This window comes from Phacochoerus africanus, chromosome 8, assembly GCF_016906955.1.
Source record: "Phacochoerus africanus isolate WHEZ1 chromosome 8, ROS_Pafr_v1, whole genome shotgun sequence".
NCBI lineage: Eukaryota > Metazoa > Chordata > Mammalia > Artiodactyla > Suidae > Phacochoerus > Phacochoerus africanus.
In genome coordinates, this window is record NC_062551.1 from 64,772,830 (window position 1) to 64,790,448 (window position 17,619).

Sequence of the window (17,619 nt, forward strand, 5' to 3'; positions counted from 1 at the left end):
GGCTCCGAGGCCTGTCCTCCTGCGCAGACCCAGCCTGCATCCTGCCGGGACAGCGGCCCCGCGGGGACAGCGGCACTTGAGAGGCCCCCTCACCAAAAGCCCAGCCTGGAGGCATGGAGGCAGGTGGGGGAATTCACAGACCCCCACTCCCCGGAGGGCCTGTCGCTACAGGGGGATCCTGCTGTAATTATGTCATTAGAAGACCACCCGGTCTCAGAAGCCAGCCCTGGGAGGGGCCCAGCCCCATTGTGCACGGAGCAGGCCTGGAAGACACAGTTGCCCTGAAAGACAGAGGCCCTTTGTGGGTGGGGGGGGCAAACCTGGTGGTTAACCAATTCAAGGAGCCCACACGAACCCCCCTCCCCAAGTCAGCCGCTTTGAAGGCTCTGGGAGCCGGCGTGCAGGGGGAGAGGGGTCCCCAGGCTGTCCTGCCCTCTGCAGTCCCACTGCCCTGGAGAGACGTGACCCCAAGGCCAGGCCAAAGGGTCAGGCCACCCATCTCCTCCACTCAGCCCAGCAGCGCCCCCACCAGGCAGAGACAGCCCCCCGCTCCAGGCCGAGGAGGCCCCACAGGCCCAGCGCCAGCCCCTGCAGAGGCTTCTGGAGATTGCGGGAACTGTCCTCAAAGGAGGCCTTAGTGCAGCTAAATTGAGTGTGTGCAGAGGAGCCAAAGGCCACATCACCCACCAGGCTGGGGCAGGGCCCAGCAAGGGGCCTGACGGGGCGTTGGCTCTGCACCCCCCTCAGGGAGAGGAGGCCTGGCCACAGCCAGTGCCCGGGAGCTCAGCAGTGTCTGGACTGCCGGCCAGGGGTCAGACTCCCACCCTCAGACCCAGGGGTGGGAGGGCTGCTTCCTCTCCATTCATCAATTATCCCCGTTTAGAAACAAAGTCACCCTTGAGCCACGGCCAGGACCCCAGGGCCCGGGCCTGCCTCTAGCCCCCACACCCTCGGGGGCAGCCGCCTGCTTACTGGCAGAACCCAGGGCCCCCACCGCTCCCACAGCCCTCCTGCCCATTCCCGGGCCCCCACCCACCAACTCCCTGCTTCCAGGGGGCGTGGAGGCTCCAGGCAGGACTACCACTGGCTCCCCTTGCAGAGCAGGGCGGTGTAGGGGGGCACAGTCCACACTGGGTCCCCAGGGCAGCCCTCCCGGTTTCAGGTCACTCCAAGTCACGCCGGCCAGCTCTGAGGGGCTATTGAGGCCCCTTGGAATCCAGGGGAACCTCCCCGCCAGCCCCTCAGGGCCAGGTTGCCTCCCTCTGTTCCTCTGCCCCTGTCTTTCTCCCACCCGACCCACCTGCGTCCTCAGCCCACTGGCCCACCTCCTCCTGGAAGGCCTCCGGACCCCTCGGCCCTCCGCTGGGCGTCACACCGGTGCCCTGAGAGCTCAGTGGACCCGAGAGCGAGTCCCACAACTGCCTGAGAGGTGGGCCCAGCCTGCCCATTTTACAGGCTGAGGAGACAGAGGCCCAGATGGAACCAGGGCCAAAGCTTCTTGGACCACGACGTACCCAGAGGCGACCCAGGCCTCGGACCTCAGAGTCCAGGTCAGGAGAAATAACCAGCGGGCACTGTCACCACGGATGACACAAAAGGGAGGTAGGTTAAGATGTTGCATTTTCCCAAGCACGATGCTGGCCTGTTTTTCCCAAGACCCAGGGCCAGGCGGCCACGCAAAGCACTGGTCCCGGCTGTGCTCGCTCATTCCAGGAAGCACCTGCTGGGCTCTGGTCAGAGGGAGGATGGAGCCATATCTTCAGATGCTGCAAACTGTTCCTGGTCCATTTGATGGGGCGGAGGCTGTGCCAGGAGCCTCGGAACCCCCCAAGGGTAGGGTGTCCAGGATCAGCAGGGAGGCCAGCGGTCCTGGGGTGTCCCGAGCCCAGGCCACCCAGAGAGAGGCTGCGTGGGAGCTGTACCCCACAGAAGCTCGCACACTGTGCCTGCCAGGACACCGGGAACAAGGGACAACCCCCGCCAGGCCACATCCGCTACGTCCTCATGCCCAGCAGGCCAGGCTTTTGGGGAGAAGGTGGCCACGCCATCCCCCCATTTTCCATCCACCAGGGTGCTCTGCACCTCACCTGCCTCTGTGACCTGCACAAAGTGCCCCCCATGCTTTATCCCCACCTGTCAGAACCGGGAGCTGGGGCGTCCCCTGAGGCCCACAGATGCCACTGGACCATGACCCGGGTGGGTAGGGGCTCTGCTGGGAGGAAGTGCCCAGGATCCAGCCCCCTCCCCCACCCCATCCACCCCACCCCCAGGAGGTGGCAGGGGGCGGGGTGGGGGGGGACAGGGGTTGGGGGTGGGGGGAGGAAGAGCCGGGTGGGGGAGGGGCTCTTCTGAAGGACCCTGTCAAATCAATCCTGTGAGTTCCTTCCTCCCTCCCCCACTCTTTTGTTCAAATGAAAGAATTTGGGGGAACCAGGAAAATATGGCTTTTATTTACAAAACTGGAATCAATTACACTTGGGGGGTGAGTTACATACGCCCGACTCTGCTGGCTCTCAGGTCTGTCGGCTCCAAGCCCAGCATGCAGGGACTGGAAGGGGCACGGGCTCTCCCTGCAGGGGACACAGCCCTCACACCAGCCCTGCACACCCAGCCATGCACACCAGTTCTACACACCCAGACCTCACACCAGCCCTGCACACCTGCCCTCACGGCAGGCCTTTATCCAGGAGCCAGGGCCCTAAGAAGAGGCTCAGCAGCGCCCTCCAGCTCTGTCCATGCCCCCTGAAGGCCCCTTCTGCCAGAAGGCCCCCAACCCTGAAGGGCCACAGGCTGGTCATGGGCCCTGTTCCCGGGGACAGACGCTCAGCAGGGCTCCACCTCCCCCACCCCAACCATGGCCTGGCACCACGCCAGCGAAGGCGCGCCCGGAAGCTTCCAGGTGCTCACGGGGCCAGGCCACGCTTCCAGCCCCAGCTCTGCTGAGTGGTCAGCAGCCACCCGGCCTCTCTGTCCACCCTGGTTTCCTCTTCCACAAAGCAGATGAGGTGAGGATTTGGGGGTGACATGCGGCAAGGGACAGGCAGGAGCTGCCACCCCGAGAGGCCGTCCCCACAGTGAGTGAGGAGCAGGGCTGCCCTGGAAGAAAGCCAAGCCTGGATGCCAGGCCCTAAGAGGCTGGTAAGCCTGAGCCTGGGGTCACAGCCCCCACCCCATGAGGAGCAGCGAGTGTGGGTCTCTGAGCCCACAAGCTGGTACTGCCCTAGGCCCCCTCCGGCTGGATGCCCTACCCTCCCACCCTACCCCTGCACGCCCTCGAACCCTTGGGACCCAGGAGGCTAAGTGTTGGGGTCTCATGGAGAGAGGGGTCTTCTCAGTACAAAGGGAGCACCTGCCAGGGGAGCTCGGAGCTGGGCGCCTGGAATAGGCCAAGTAGGGGGCTGGTGGCCAAGAGCAAGACATAGGAGGTGGGGACAAGAGCGAGGCTGGCCCTGAGGGGGCAGGTGTCCTGGCTTCTCCCAAGAGGACGAGACCAAGGACAGGCCACCCTGCAGTCACCTCCTCGCCGCCCTCCCAGGGCCGCAGGGACCCAGAGCAGGAAGTCCCTCCCACCCCTGCCCACACAGCCCAGTACTTCTCTCTTTTTTTTTTTTTTTAGGGCCACATCTGCGGCATATGGAGGTTCCCAGGCTAGGGGTCAAATGGGAGCTGCAGCTGCCAGCTACACCAGAGCCACAGCAATGCAGAATCTGAGCCAGATCTGCGACCTACACCGCAGATCACGGCAACGCCAGGTCCTTAACCCACTGAGCGAGGCCAGGGATCGAACCTGCGTCTTCAAGGATACTACTCAGGTTTGTTTCTGCCGAGCCCCAATGGGAACTTCATAGCCCAGTATTTCTGAGCCAGAGTGAAGTCCAGTCTTTCTCGCACCCACCCACGGCCATCATTACAGACCCCTGAGAAGGGGCAAAGCCTGGCAGCCAGACCCTGCATCTCAGCCTGGGCCCCAGCCTGCGTCGACCTAGCTGGGGTCACCTCTGTCCAGCCCACAGAGGGGCTGGGATCTAAAGCTGCGAGGAGACCTGGCTGAGACTTGGAGCCTGGATGGTACCGGGCAGGGGCCAGGACCGCTAGCACCTGGCGTCTTCACTCTATGGCCCAGAGCCCAGGAAGCACAGAACCTTCTGGATCACAGGAGGCTTCGATGAGCGGTCAGAGGCGCCATACACTTCCCAACACCATCGGCACCCTGAGTGCCAGCGCCCAGCTCAGAACCCTGGGACCCGGCCCTTCCCGGCCCCCTGCGCTCAGCCACACTCTGGGGCGGGGGGCATGCATGCGAAAGCCAGGGACGAGCAGGAGGGCTGGGGTCCCCTCCACAATCGGGGACCTCAATTCGCCACAATTCCCTGGTTTTCCTCCAGCTGCCTGCGGGCATCGGACCTTAAAGCAGATCTTGCAGGATGTCCGTCCCGACGTCCACCTGGGAGAGGCCCCCGCGCCAGACCAGAGGCAAGTTCAAAGCACCAGAAACCGCCCAGAGTGTTGCATTTCAACGGCGGCCACGGCCCTGTGCCCAGTTCCAGCAGGACCCCGCGAGCTACACGCGCCGGGAGAAGGAACTCAGGTCAAAGCAGAGAAAGCTCACACGGGGGAAAACCCATGCCTTCCCCTCATGCGAATAAATGAGGAGGAGGCCCGTCCGCGAGCTCTGATAACTTCTCACACATTTGTCTGCACCTTCTTTTTCTTTTTAGGGCTGCACCCAAGGCACATGGAGGGTCCCAGGCCAGGGCTCCAATCGGAGCCATAGCTGCTAGCTGACACCACAGCCACAGCGACACAGGATCCGAGCCGTGTCTGTGACCTACACCACAGCTCACGGCAACACTGGATCCTTAATCCACCAAGCAAGGCCAGGGATCGAACCCACGTCCTCATGGATACTAGTCAGGTTCGTTACTGCTGAGCCACAACGGGAACTCCTGTCCGCACTTTTCTTTATAAAATTCCTATCACCATCCGCAGCCCATGCTTCAAGCCCATCCGCACCCCAGCGCCCGCACACGATGGGTCTGAAGCCGGATGGTCAGTGTGTCAGGCTTCTGTCTGCAGGTGTGTGAGGTCTCCTCGGGTGGGACCCCCGACATCCCCAAACTTTCAACGTGGACGACACGGGAGCCTCTGGCAGGGTGGCCCTGCAGCTCGGAGACCCATGGGACAGGCTACTTCCCCTCGGTCCAGGACCCCGGCCCATCCCCACCCGGCTCCCCCCGGCCCCCCCAGAGGGTGCTATTGGACAGGGCAGGCTCTGAGATGACAAGGTGCAGACCCTGCTGAGAAAGGGGGTCTCAGGGTGGACTCCTCCTCCCAACAACCTCAGCTGGGCTGCAGGGAGTGGGGAGACCCCCAAACGACGAAGACCCCTCTGCAGGGCCAGGGGCTCCACTCACCGTGCTGACAGCGAGGACCCTGGAAGCCTCGGGGACAGTGGCACGGCTGGGCAGGGTCGGGCACGCAGCGGCCGCCGTTAAAGCAGAGGCTGGAGCTGCATTCAGCTGTGGAGGGAGAGGTGGGTGAGGAGGGGCAGGGCCAGGGGCACCCCCAGCCCACCTCCAGGGCACAAAGTCCCTGGATACCCCTGTAGAGTCTCCCTAAAAGGTGAGGCCTCAGGCTTTTACTCCTGAACCCACTGCCCGTGGGCCCTAGGGCTCCTGAGCACCCTCTCCCAGCACCAGGCCAGAGTGGAGGCAGGGGCCCGGGGTGGGAAGGGCAGGTCCAGTCCAGCCCGTCCCAGCGAGGTCCCCACCCCAGGCTGAGCTGCATGCGTCCTGGGGGCTTCAGCACTAATCCTGCAGCCGCCACCCTCACAGCACCCCCTGGGGGAGGGCAAGGCCAGGGAAGGTGGGCAGCGCCCCATCCCCCTGACCCCAAACACCAGGCCCTGAGTCTTTAGGCTGCAAGGGTGCTCGCTGGGTGAGTGGCTGCTCTGAACAGTGGCCTGCATGTCCAGAGCCCAGTGTGACCCAGGGCTTCGGCCAGCTTCTGTGTCACTGATGGCCTTCCTGCCAGGAGCAGGGAAAGAGGCTCAGAGGGTGGGAGAGCCTGAGGAGAGGGGTGCTGGCCAGGTACCTGGTCCCAGCAGCCCCCTGGACTGGGTGCTGTGTCTGATGAGGAAACGGGCGCTCAGAGATGGGTAGTAGGTGGCCCCAGGTCACACAGCCAGTGAAGAAGGACCAGGCCCAGGACTTTCCGACTTAGCGCCTAGAGTCAGGAACCCGGGGCCAGGGGGAGATGTGGGTTCTTCACAGGAAGCCAGGCCACTGTCCCCGTCTTGAAAGGATCCATCCCCTCAGGCCACCGTGCAAGGGGCCCAGCTGATGCTCATTCACACACCGAGGATGTTCTGGAAATTCGGTGGGAGTGGGGGGCTGGGGACTGAGCAGGTGCCGCAGGGGGGCAGGGAGGAAGCACGTGGTGACCCTGGAACAGGCGCAGGTCAGTCCGGGCGCAGGACCAACCCAGACCATGCACCAGGCTTCCAACTGCTGATGCCAGAGACCTGTTGACTCGTGCAATTTTGTGGAGAAAGAGAAGCTGGCTGTGTTTATGTTTCACATCTTAAGGAGGTTTGCCTCATCGGGAAGCCCTCCAGCCCCAAACCACCAAGACAGGCCGGCCCCCTAGCGGGGAGCAGGTGCCAGGTGGGGACCTGCCTTCCAGGAGCCTCCAGCCCATGTTAATGCCCAGCCCAGGGGCCCCAGCGGCTGCACCCTGCCTGCATCCTCCTCTCCCCGCAGGTGGGCCCCAGCCCTCTGCATCGTCAGGTCCCCTCTCGGACCCAAGCTGCCTCCTTTGTCCAGCCTGCCAAGCCACCCACCCACAGGCTATGAACACACACCAAGGTCACCCCATGTGCTTCTTGGAGCAAGTTCCCAGGCACCTCTCCAAGGTGCCCAGAGACCCCGCAGGGCGGGCTGGCTCTGCTCTATGTCTGGTTCTCACGGGTGGTGCCCGTCTTGATGGCCAGGGCGGCCCACGGGCAGTGCTTCCTGAGCTCCACCCCAGCACTGATAAGGGCTGCCAGTTCAGGCGGGCATGGGAACCATGGTGCCACCCCAGGCCAGCAGTGGCTAAGGGAGGGAGGCCACTTCCCTGGGAGTCAGGGGACAGAGCGGGCCCTCAGCCCTCCTGCCTCATCCCCCTGACCCTGTTCCCGCCCCCAAAACCTGCTCACCTTCCACCCAGCACTGGCTGAGGGCCAGAGGCCCGGATCCCACAGCCCCTCCCAACTTCCCCACAGGACCGTCGCTGCCGGAGTCTCATCAGCTCCACACTGGGCACAGATGCTCCGCGCACCCCAGGCTGGCTCCCAGCACCCACAGGTGGGTCCCAGGAGATGGAGGGGGAGACTCCCTCTGCCCAGAGTCAGGCCCAGCTGCAGAGCCCCTGCATGGAGGCAGCTCTGGGCACACTCAGGCCACACCGACTCCGGGAGACCGTGTCTGGTCAATAGAGAAGCAGGAGGCCAAGAGGCCACGGACCCTGATGACGACTGCAGAAGCCCACTGCCCCTCCAGGCCCATCCTGGGCTGCAGGACCCCTGCAGAGCAGAGTGGGCAGGGCAGCCTTCTTCCCGGCCCCACCATGCCCACCTTCCCGCAGGTAGTCAGCAGGGAGGGGACCATGCACCCAGAACCTTCCAGAAGGGTCAGGCCTGGACCCAGCTCCACCGGGCACTCACTCCATTGCTCCAGGTTCCAGGTGACAGTGGCACTTCTACGTCCCATCCCCTGTGCCCCCCACTGCATCGTAGCCCCAGTGAGGGCACACGTGGGGGTGTCTGCATACCCATGGGAGTGTGAGCCTGTGCACACGTGTGTGTGTGAGGCTGTGTGTGATCAGCTCATCTGGATGGGCGGCAGTCCGGGTGCACAAGTATGCATGGGCACGGGGCCAGGCAAGTCTGGATGTGACTGTGCCCCTCCCCCAGCAACCTCGGGGGCATTCGTGGCCATGCCGTGGGCAGGAGAGCCAGGAGGCCAGCTCTGCAAATTCCCATGCAGGATGTGGGGGCTGCCGGGAGTCAGAACGGAAAAGTGAAGGGCAGAGGCAGGGACACGGGGGCGATGCTCCCCAAGGGTCCTGCCGCTCCTTCCCCCACATCCCCGCCAGCCCGGCCCAGTGTCACCGGACCTCGGAGGAGACCGGCCGAGCAGGACGCAGGGGCACCAAGCCCGGGCCTCACCCCAGGGCTCTGTGCTAGGTGCCGAGGCTGCAGGCACATGGTACCCAGATCCAGGAAAGCGACCAGCGGCCTGGGCTCCTGGGTGGGGACCACGGCTCTGCCCTTCCCAGTCCGCATGGCCCCAAACCTCCCCTTTCTTCTGCTCTGGGGTTCCCGTCCCAGCAAGGCCCACCACTCAGGTCACACAGGCCCCACGACGCCCTGAACGGAGAGGCCTCCGGGACCCCACCTAAGCCAGCAGCCCCTCCCGCCTCATGCTCTGCAGCGCGTCCCACTCACGGCACGGACTCGGTCCTCCCCTCCTCTCCCTCTGCCGCAGGACGCGACTTCCACGGGAACGGGACAGGCCAGCCTCTGCTCACACCCCACCCCACGCCCAAGCACAGTGCCAGGCACCCCATCGGCCCTTCACAGGCGTGGGTCCAAATGGGTGGTCTCCATACCATCCCCACGTGCTTTATCATTTCGACTTTTTGGTTTTTCTTTCTTCCCTTTGAAAGAAAGGAAAACACTGCACAGTCAGTGTGAGGAACCTGCAGTGCACATCAGCATAATAAAGGCTCTGAGAAGTCCTGCAAAAACAGAACCTACTTAACTGTGCTTTACAGAGCTTCCTGGACCACAGCATCCCTTTCCCAGAGTTCTTCACATCCCAGGGAGCTGGTGCAGCCAGCCCCCTCCCCCAACTCTGGACCACAGCATCCCTTTCCCAGGGCCCTTCGCATCCCATGGAGCTGGTGCAGCCCCCCGCCCCTCCTCGAGCCGTCTCTCCATCCTGCAGCCTCAGATAGACTGAGCCCAGCCCACACAGAGTCTGAGACGGTCTTGCCAGCACCCATTCCCTCTCGGGGCCTGGGGTTTGATCCGCTCCATCCAGGCACCTCATCTGTGCTTGCAGGACCCCCGCTCTGATAACAGGGAGCCAGACCCAGGGTGAGTACGGCTGAAACATCAAGAAGGTCCAGGCAAAACCTGCCACCTGACTGGGCCGGACATAGAGTCATAAAGCCACTGAGCAGGAGGACGGGCAGCCCAAGAGCAGAAGGGGCCGGAGCCCAGCTTCCCCGGGGGGCACCGGTGTCATCAAGGGAGGCCCCGGTCATCAGGCCCCCACCTAGCCAGCGCCCTTTCTTTTCGGTCACCTCCCGGCCATACAGGCTGCCGCATGAGTCTCGGGGAGTCCCAACACCCCACCAGCTTCCTGCACAGGTGTTCCGCATTCTCCTCATTCCTCCATCCACCGCAGGGGCCCCACATTGCCCCAGGTCACATCCAAGTGACATTTCACCACAGCCAGTGGAGAGGGGCAGGGGCAGGACCAGGGGGGTGGCGTTCAAGGGCCCTGCCCAGCCTGGCCCCTGGCTGCAGAGAGCCTGGCCTGGGGAGGGGGGAGGGTGCTGGGGACGGCTGGGAGGACGGGGGGACATGAGGAGAGGGTCAGAGGGTGAGAAACAGGGAGGGCGGAGGCGAAGCCGGGGGCAGACCCGGGGGCCCTCTGCCCCTCGCCTGGTCACCATGCTCTCCCATGGTTCGGGATCTCGGAGGACGCTGAGCCGGTCTGCAGGCCTGTCGCCCGTTGGCACGCTGCTGGGAGGGGGCCCAAGGTGGCCACCCAGACTCTCACCCGACCACCAGAGGCAGGAGTCTCCAGGGGCTAGGGGCTCCAGCACCTGTTGGGACCTGAGACCCCCGCCCCAACACAGGTGCCTGATGCAACCTGCACCTGTTCCAGTTTACCTGCAAGAGCCCCGGGTGCGAATGCACAAAGGAGTCGGAGCCAGCTTCCGGAAGGTTCTGGTTCCTCAGGAGCTGGGAAACCAGCTGAATGGAGACAGGCAGAGTGACCCCAGGGGCTCGGCGGAGGCAGCAGCAGAAGGACCCCTGGCCGCCCAATTCTCTCCCCCGCTGCCCCCCTCTTCCATCTGCTTGGGCTCCAGCCAGCTCCCCGCACACCCCAGCCCCACCTGGCTGGCCTGGCCTGGCCTGGCCGTCCTCACATCAACACCCCTTGGCTCTGGGCTCCTGGTCACACCCTCCTCACCTGGGTGTCACTTCAGCATCTGCTGACCCCCAGCCTCCCGACAGACCTGAGCGCCCCACAGGCAGGTAGTGCCCCCCCACTGCCCCCAAGAATCCCCAGCGCTCGGGGTCAGCTGAACAAAAAACGAACAAGTGAAAGAGTGAAAGCAGGAATGAAGGAAGCATTGGGCCGGGGCTGGCACCCTGGCCGCCCCTGGGGGCAGGGTCCCAGGCTCACACCTGCCCTGTGCGAACCCTACCCCTTCCCCTTCACATGCTGATGACCCAGACTCTGGGGGGACAAGTGAGTGTCCCCAGAGGCCAGATCACAGGGCTTGTCCAGCTAATGAAAACAAACAGATAAAAGCCAGGTACATAAATAAGTCAATCCTGCCCTAAAAGTGAATTTTTAAAAACAAACAACCAAGAAAGCCAAAGCCTCAAGTTCAGGATACACATGGGAACCATGTCCTGTGTCTCCCAGCGGATATGACAACCCAGACCCCCAGGGCCTGGCCCAGCAGCGAGGCCCCCCCATTTCCCTCAGCTGCAAGGACCGGGCTGCCTGGGGAGGGTCCCAGCCAAGACCCCTTCCCGTGATGAGAAACCCCAGGGCCAGTTCTGCGGTCCTGGTCTGGTTCGGGCCCCGACTGCTGAGCCCTGCAGCCGATCCCCGCTCCTGCTGGCCAGCCAGGCGGGGGCAGAGCCCCGGGACTGTCCCGGTTCAGGCCCAAGCAGAACCAGAGGACAGGCCTGCCAGCCCAGGAGGGGACTATCGGGCCCGGTGCTGTGGCCCTGCCCCCACGCTGGTCTCCCATGCCCTGGGACTCGTCTCCCCCGGGGGGTCTCTGGCCGGTCCTTGGCCCTCCTGCTCTCCCACCGCAAACTCTGGGAAGGCCACTCCAAGGCAGAGGTGACACCAAGGGTCACCAGACCGCAGTCCATGGGTGCGACGAGGATGGTAATCGTGGGGACACTGCCCCGCACACCTGGACCTGCCCTGTCCCCTCCCCCGGGGCAGGAGGGGCCTTGCTGTCCACCATAACCCCGGGGGGACGCAGGCCTGGACCCCACTTGCTCTCCACGTGACTCAGTGCTCTGATCGCAGAGAAGGGCAGCCATCGGGATTGGCCGCGCCCCGCCCCGGGCCCGCTGGCCGGAGTCATCCCTCCAGGGCACGTCCTCGTCCTCTCCGCCACCCCCTTCCTGGGGAGAGTTACTCATTTCCGCTCCTGGACAAACATCCCATTGCCACATCCTCTGCTTTCCCCCTTTCAACGTCTGTGGCCCGTTTATCGGCGCCCCCGGGCCAGAGGACAGGCTGGGACAAGACCCCTGAGGTCCAGTCACATCCCAGTCACAGGACAGCTCACCTGCAGCTACCCCAGAGGTGGGAGCTGTGACCCCAGCTCCCCCCCACGCCCCCCGTGCAGCCACCCCCACCTCTCACTGTCACGTAACACACTGACTGCGCTGGTCAGGAAGGTGACCTCCGGGTGGGTGGCGGGGGGGCTGCCTCCTCCTGCCCAGCTTGGCCTGCAGGCCCACCTGTGCCCATGCCCACGTGTGCCCACACCCAGCTGTGCCCATGCCCACAGGCCAGGAACCCTTCCCAAACCCCCCGTAGATGGACTCCAAGCCGTCCCCCGTTCCTTTTACAAAGCAAAGGCTTCAACTGGCTGCTAGGGTCGAACCCGATTCCAGCCCCACCCTCGGAGCCCCAGTCTCTGTCTGGAACAGAGGCTGCCGCCACCTGCCCGTGGCCTGTGCCCACGCTGGGGGCTGCCCTCCCTCCCGCTCGCGTCCATCAGAACCTCCCTCTTTGAAGGAGGCAACAGTTGACGCGCCATTCAGCAGATGGGGAGACTGAGGCCCAGGTGCCAGCAAGAGGCTAGATGGAGCAGGAACGAAGAGAAGGACCCAGAGAGCAGGGGCTGTGGGCACGCCAGGCAGGCAGGCGAGGGGTTCTGTTCCACAACACTGGCCCCAGACCAAGTGCAGGGTGTCTGAGTCAACCAACAACCACACATGGCCCCCAGACCCCTCCCCGGCATCAACAGAGGCAGGCACCCCCGCCCTCGGCTCAGCACCCCCACCAGCACCAACCCTCTCTTTCCGAGGCTCCCCCCACCAGCATCACACTGGAGGGCCCGCAGTCCCTTCTCCTCCATTGTTTAAACAGCCCCTGGCAGAGTTCCTGTCGTGGTGCAGTGGTTAACGAATCCGACTAGGAACCATGAGGTTGTGGGTTTGATATCTGGCCTTGCTCAGTGGGTTAAGGATCCGGCATTGTGTGAGCTGTGGTGTAGGTCGCAGATGCGTCTTGGATCCCACGTTGCTGTGGCTGTGGTGTAGGCCAGCTGCTACAGCTCCGATTAGACCCCTAGCCTGGGAATCTCCATGTGCCTCGGGAGCGGCCCTAGAAAAGGCAAAAAAGTAAACAAATAAAAAAATAAACAGCCCCTGGTGAGCAGACTGGCTGGGGAGCAGCCCCAAGCTGTGAGAAGTTTTCGCCAAGGGCAGCAGCCCGGGAGCATCAAGCAGCATCAACACACCAGACGGGAGGGTGGGGGGGGTACTCACGGGAGAGGCAGCCCTGGTCCCCGGGCTGCTGGCTCCACCCCGGGCAGCACCTGAACACGGTCTGGGCCTCCACGGCGTACACCTGGCGGTAGCCTGAGTAGTAGACGGTTCTAGCAGAGAAGGAGATGAGAGCGTGACCGCGTCAAGGGACCAGGCTCGAGGCATTTCCACCGACGGCGCTCAGCTCTCAAGGCACCTGGTCCCCAGACTGACCCTCCAGCCTCCATCCCCATTTCACAGGGCGGGGAGGGAGGAGGAGCCTCACCGTGAGGGTGGGGGGAGGGGGCACAGCCACCAGCAACTGGGAACACACCACCCGTCCCCTCTCCAGCCCCGCAGGGATCCCAGCTCTGAGTTGGTAGCAGGACGGGCATCAGCCCTGCACACGGCTCTCCTCCCCAGGCCAGTCCGCAAGGCTCTGGGGTCAGACTCAGAGTGTCCAGCCTGGGGGCAAGAAGGAGCCTCGTAGGCCAAGGTGCCTAGCCCTGGGAAGGCTCTTAGCCCGCCAATGTCCCAAGGAGGCAGGCAGCAGGCCCGTCCTGAGCATCCACGAGGAGGGGCCCCCTTCCCCCAGGGAGGGCTGCAGGGGTGAGTTGGGGAGGGGGGGGGAGACAGGCTGACGGGGGAAGCATCTGTGGCAGTAGCAAGATGGCCTGGGTGTGCACAGCACTTGACAGTAAGGTCAGAAGGGAGCAGGCAGGAGGGCTTCCTGGAGGAGGGTGACCTGGAGTGGTCTGGGTCCAAGGCTGATTCTGGTTCTGATGGGACAGGTGTGGCCTCACCAAGGCTGAGCAGAGGGAGGTAGAGCCCCGCCTGGGAGCTGGAAGCAGGCAGCCAGCTGTGTGGGGCCTGGCACAGGGAGTAGCTCCAGGAAGGTGGTGCCCATGCCAGAGAGAGACCAGCCTCACCCAAAGGGGAAAGGGCCTCCTGTCTGTCCCCTCCCCAAATCCAAGACTTCCCCCCCCATGCCACCTGCACCTCAACGCGCCTGGAAGTCCCGCCACGCAGGGTCACCCTCTGCCTATCCAGCCCCAGCCTTTCCTGGCATCACCAGCCCCCAGTCTGGGCAGTCTTGGTGGAGCGGTTAGCGACCATGAACCTGGTCGCCCGCAGCCATGAACCTGGAGTAGAAGCCCGGGTGGCGGGTGCAGGGTCCTCGGTCCTACCAGTCCCATCAGGCTGCGCCCACCCCCACTCCTTGTCCAGCTGCATCCCGACCCCAGGGCTCCTGCAGCCCTTCCAGAAAAGAGAGCCCTGTCTCTGCTTCTTCAAGGGGATGGTTACGAGAGCCCAAGGATCCGCCCGACACCCCTGCCAGCCCTCCCCGGGAGCCTCCCCCACCCCCTCCACCCCGTCTGGTGATGGTCAGGGAGGGGGATGGCTAACTGACCCCCGGTCTCTCACTGCTCACGCTGGCCGGGCAGCGTCCCCCAAACCGCGCCCGCCCCAGACCTGCGAACACGGCCTCACTCGGGAACAGGCTCTTGGCAGATGCGGTCAAGGTTGTTCAGGAATGAGGTCATTCATACTGGGTTAGTGGCCCCCGATCAGTGACTGGTGACCTTATAAGAGGGAGCCATGGACGCAGACAGGGAGAGGCCACCCAGAGGCAGAGGTCAGGGGATGGACAGCCACAGCTGTGGACCACCAAGGACAGTGGGGGCAGGGGGAGGCCTGGCGCTGCCTCGGGGTCTCCACAAGGAAGCCCCTGCCCGCACCTGGATCTCAGCCTCCAGCCTCCAGCCTCCAGCCTCCAGGCTGGGAGAGAGCGAAGCCCTGTTGTCCTAAGCGGCCCGTGTGTCAACATCTGTTACAGCAGCAACAGCAAACGCACACAGGACTATGCTCAGCACAGGCCTGGTCATGGGGATGCTGGGGGCAGGAGGGACGCAGAGGGACAGGAATAACAGAAGGGGAGGAGGGGTGGCCCCAAGCCCCTGCGGCTGCAGGCACAGCAGCCCAGCCCGCAGCTGTCGGTAGGACTGGTGGCCCGGGGCCTGGCCAGCGGCGGTTGGGTCAAGGGCCCTTGAGGCCCTGGGCGGCCGCAGGAGGGCTGGGCTGAGGTCTGCAGCAGCAGTTGCTGGAGGGGACCTGGGTCCCTGTCACACACCAGGGCCACTTCCTGAAGCATGAGCGCATGCGTGTGCACTGCGGACGCGCAACTGGGAGGAGAGGGGACTGCAAAATGCCACCTTGGCAGGACATGAAACCACTTGCCTGGAGGGAGACCGACCACAGCGGCGGACAATGTCTGGGCCCGTCCTCGTAAATATTTACCTCGCCCGGGACTACGTGCTGCTCTCCCCGGTCACCAGGAGGACGGGGCCCACTGGGCCCACCCGCCACCCTCCCCAGTGTCCCCTGAAGCTAGTGACCACTTGTCTTCAAAGACAGCCGGTCAGCCTGCAGCCCTCATCCCCTGCAGCTCATATGCGATACCCCACAGGGGACAGGGCACACGCGCCCGGCCACGGACAGGAGCTGGTTCCCGCAGGGCCAGGGTGGCCATGACTGGGCTAGTGCCCCCTCCTCCACCTGGGGCGGCCCCCTCGGAACCCAGGCGGGACGTCGGAGGGGCTGGTGGGAGGGCCCCGCGTGGGCCCTCTGCTCCCAACATCTTCCTCTCCTACTCCCCCCTCCTTCCTTCCTGCCCCCCACCCTCGGGCAGCCCATGCTGGCCACTGTGCTGGGCAGATGCCAGCTGGGGAGAGACTGGCAGCAAGACCCCTGGACGCCCTCATCCAGCTTCTCAGGCATCGTCACAACCTCACCTGTTCTGGGCCAGGAGAGCCCCCGCGTCACCCCACAACCCTACCAGGGCCACAGAGCAGGCCCACCAGCCCGAAAATAGAAACAGAGTCACCGTGGCTGCAGGGGAAACACGCCCACCATGTAGAAGCCATGCATGTGGCCTGGTCCATGGATGTCACTTGATCCTCCCCCAGCGGCAACCCAGGCCTGATTCGCCCGCTGTGAGGAGGGGAAACGGAGGCTCAGACGGATTCTCACCCTAGAGTCAGCCTGGGCCGGAGCCTGTGCTGGCTGCCCCAGGAGCTCAAGAGAGGAAGGGGCCTCCCATCTGTCCTGGGGACAGAGAGTGGCCCTGAAATGGGGGGGCTAGAGGGGTTGGGGGAGGTGGGGGCAGAGCTTGCAGCCCCTCACCCGCAGCTCCTCGGCCCTCTGGCTGGTGTGGGTGAGTGGACGGCTGGCCTCCCCATCCAAGCGTCGGCGGCAGGCATGGGCGATGGAGGCAGGAGGGGGCCGGGCACAGCGCGCCTGCGCCGCCAGAGCCTGCAGGATGCTGGGGCCTCACCAGCCCCACTTGCTCACAGGCACCCGGGACTCGGGCAGAGACACAGCTCCAAGACTTTGGGTCAGGATGGTAGACACGCCTCCGATCAGCTGGGAGGAGTGAATGGCCCAGGGGACTGGACCTGGACCGGCAGAGGGACAGGGAGGGCGGGGGCTCTGGGCGGGCTCCACAAGGAAGCCAGGGCCTCTGCAGGGCCTTGAAGGAGGAACAGGAGTGAGTCAGCAACAAAGGTCCCCTCGGGGCAGGCCACAGCATCGACAGCCGCCAGAGGGCCGGGGGCACGAGGCCTTCGGGAAGCTTCCACGGCTGGCACGGTGGGCTCAGCCACAGACAGGTGGGCGGGGACATGACGCACTGACAGGGCCAGGAGCCCTCCAGAAGGAAAATGAGGCTGGGACCCTCACATGCTTGGCACCAATCCTGGGAGGCCCCGCAGGACACTGACTGCCATGGGCACCAAGGTGGTGAGGGGACCTTGCCCACCTGCAGCCAAGGAAGGGGACCCTGGCTCCAGCCAGGGCCAGGGACCCAAACTGTGCCTTGGGGACCCTGAGGCAGCACTGCAGTTTGGAAGGGAGGGTCCCAGACTCCTGAGCTGGGTGGTACCAGGAGAGGAAAGCCTGAGCCCCTCCTGAGCCCTCCCAGGAGACCGCGACCCGGAACACAGACCCCCACCGTGGCTGCACGCGCCACTGGGAAGAGGAGCCCCCGCCCTGCCCAGGCCAGTCCCAGGGCCTCCTGGCACACCGCCCACCCTCCTCTCCCGCAGGGGGACAGGGCTTCTGGCTGCTTCCAAAGGAGCATCCTTTCACCACAAGCTGCCAGGGGTGGGATGTGCTGATGGGACCCGATCCCCCACCTGCAGGCCCACCTTCTCCAGGCACCGGAGGCCAGGAGGGCAGCCTGCAAGATGCAGGGCTCTGGGAAATGAGGGAACACCCCTCTTCTCGGCCCCACAGCCAGCCTCACCCCACAGACACCCTAGTGGTCAAGGGACCGTCCTGCCACCCCTGCTCGCGCCAGAGCCCCGTCCACAGCTCTCCTTCCACAGCCCAAACCCTCCAGGCACGGCGAGTCCCCGCGGGCAGGGGCGGGGGGCGGGGAATTGCCGGGGGCTGACACTTAGCCCCAAGCCCACCCCCAACCCTCACTGCCCCTTCTCCCCACTCTGCACACACACAACCCGGAAACCAGACAATCCTTTAAAACGAAGGCTGCCCCTGCTCCTGGGGGCCAGCCCCCCAGGGTCAGAACCTGAAGACCTGAGAGGCTGGACACCAGGCCCAGCCCATCAGAGACCCGGCCCCACCCCCTCCCACCACGAAGCCCCTCCTCCCCCGGGAGCTCCCCCACCCCAGCTTTGGCATCGGGCAGAGTCCCAACCCTGGGTCTGCGAAAAGAGGAAAGGTATGCACGGGCACTCCCTCCATCTGATTTTGAAATGTACTCTTGAGCAACACCGGCTCCCCGCGGCCCGGGGTCAGGCCACAGCCGT

The 17,619-nt window shown here is 64.5% G+C and overlaps 1 protein-coding gene across 1 annotated transcript in view; it reads right to left on the bottom strand.

Annotated features, from left to right (window-relative positions):
* The window catches only part of MEGF6 (multiple EGF like domains 6), an 89,279-nt gene that overhangs the window by 62,254 nt on the left and 9,406 nt on the right, over positions 1-17,619 (bottom strand). The window contains exons 4-5 of the mRNA XM_047791424.1: positions 12,812-12,921; positions 5,415-5,519 (exon numbers count right to left, since the gene is read on the bottom strand). Coding sequence (XP_047647380.1) covers positions 5,415-5,519; positions 12,812-12,921 — 215 coding nt within the window. The remainder of the gene's footprint in view (positions 1-5,414; positions 5,520-12,811; positions 12,922-17,619) is intronic.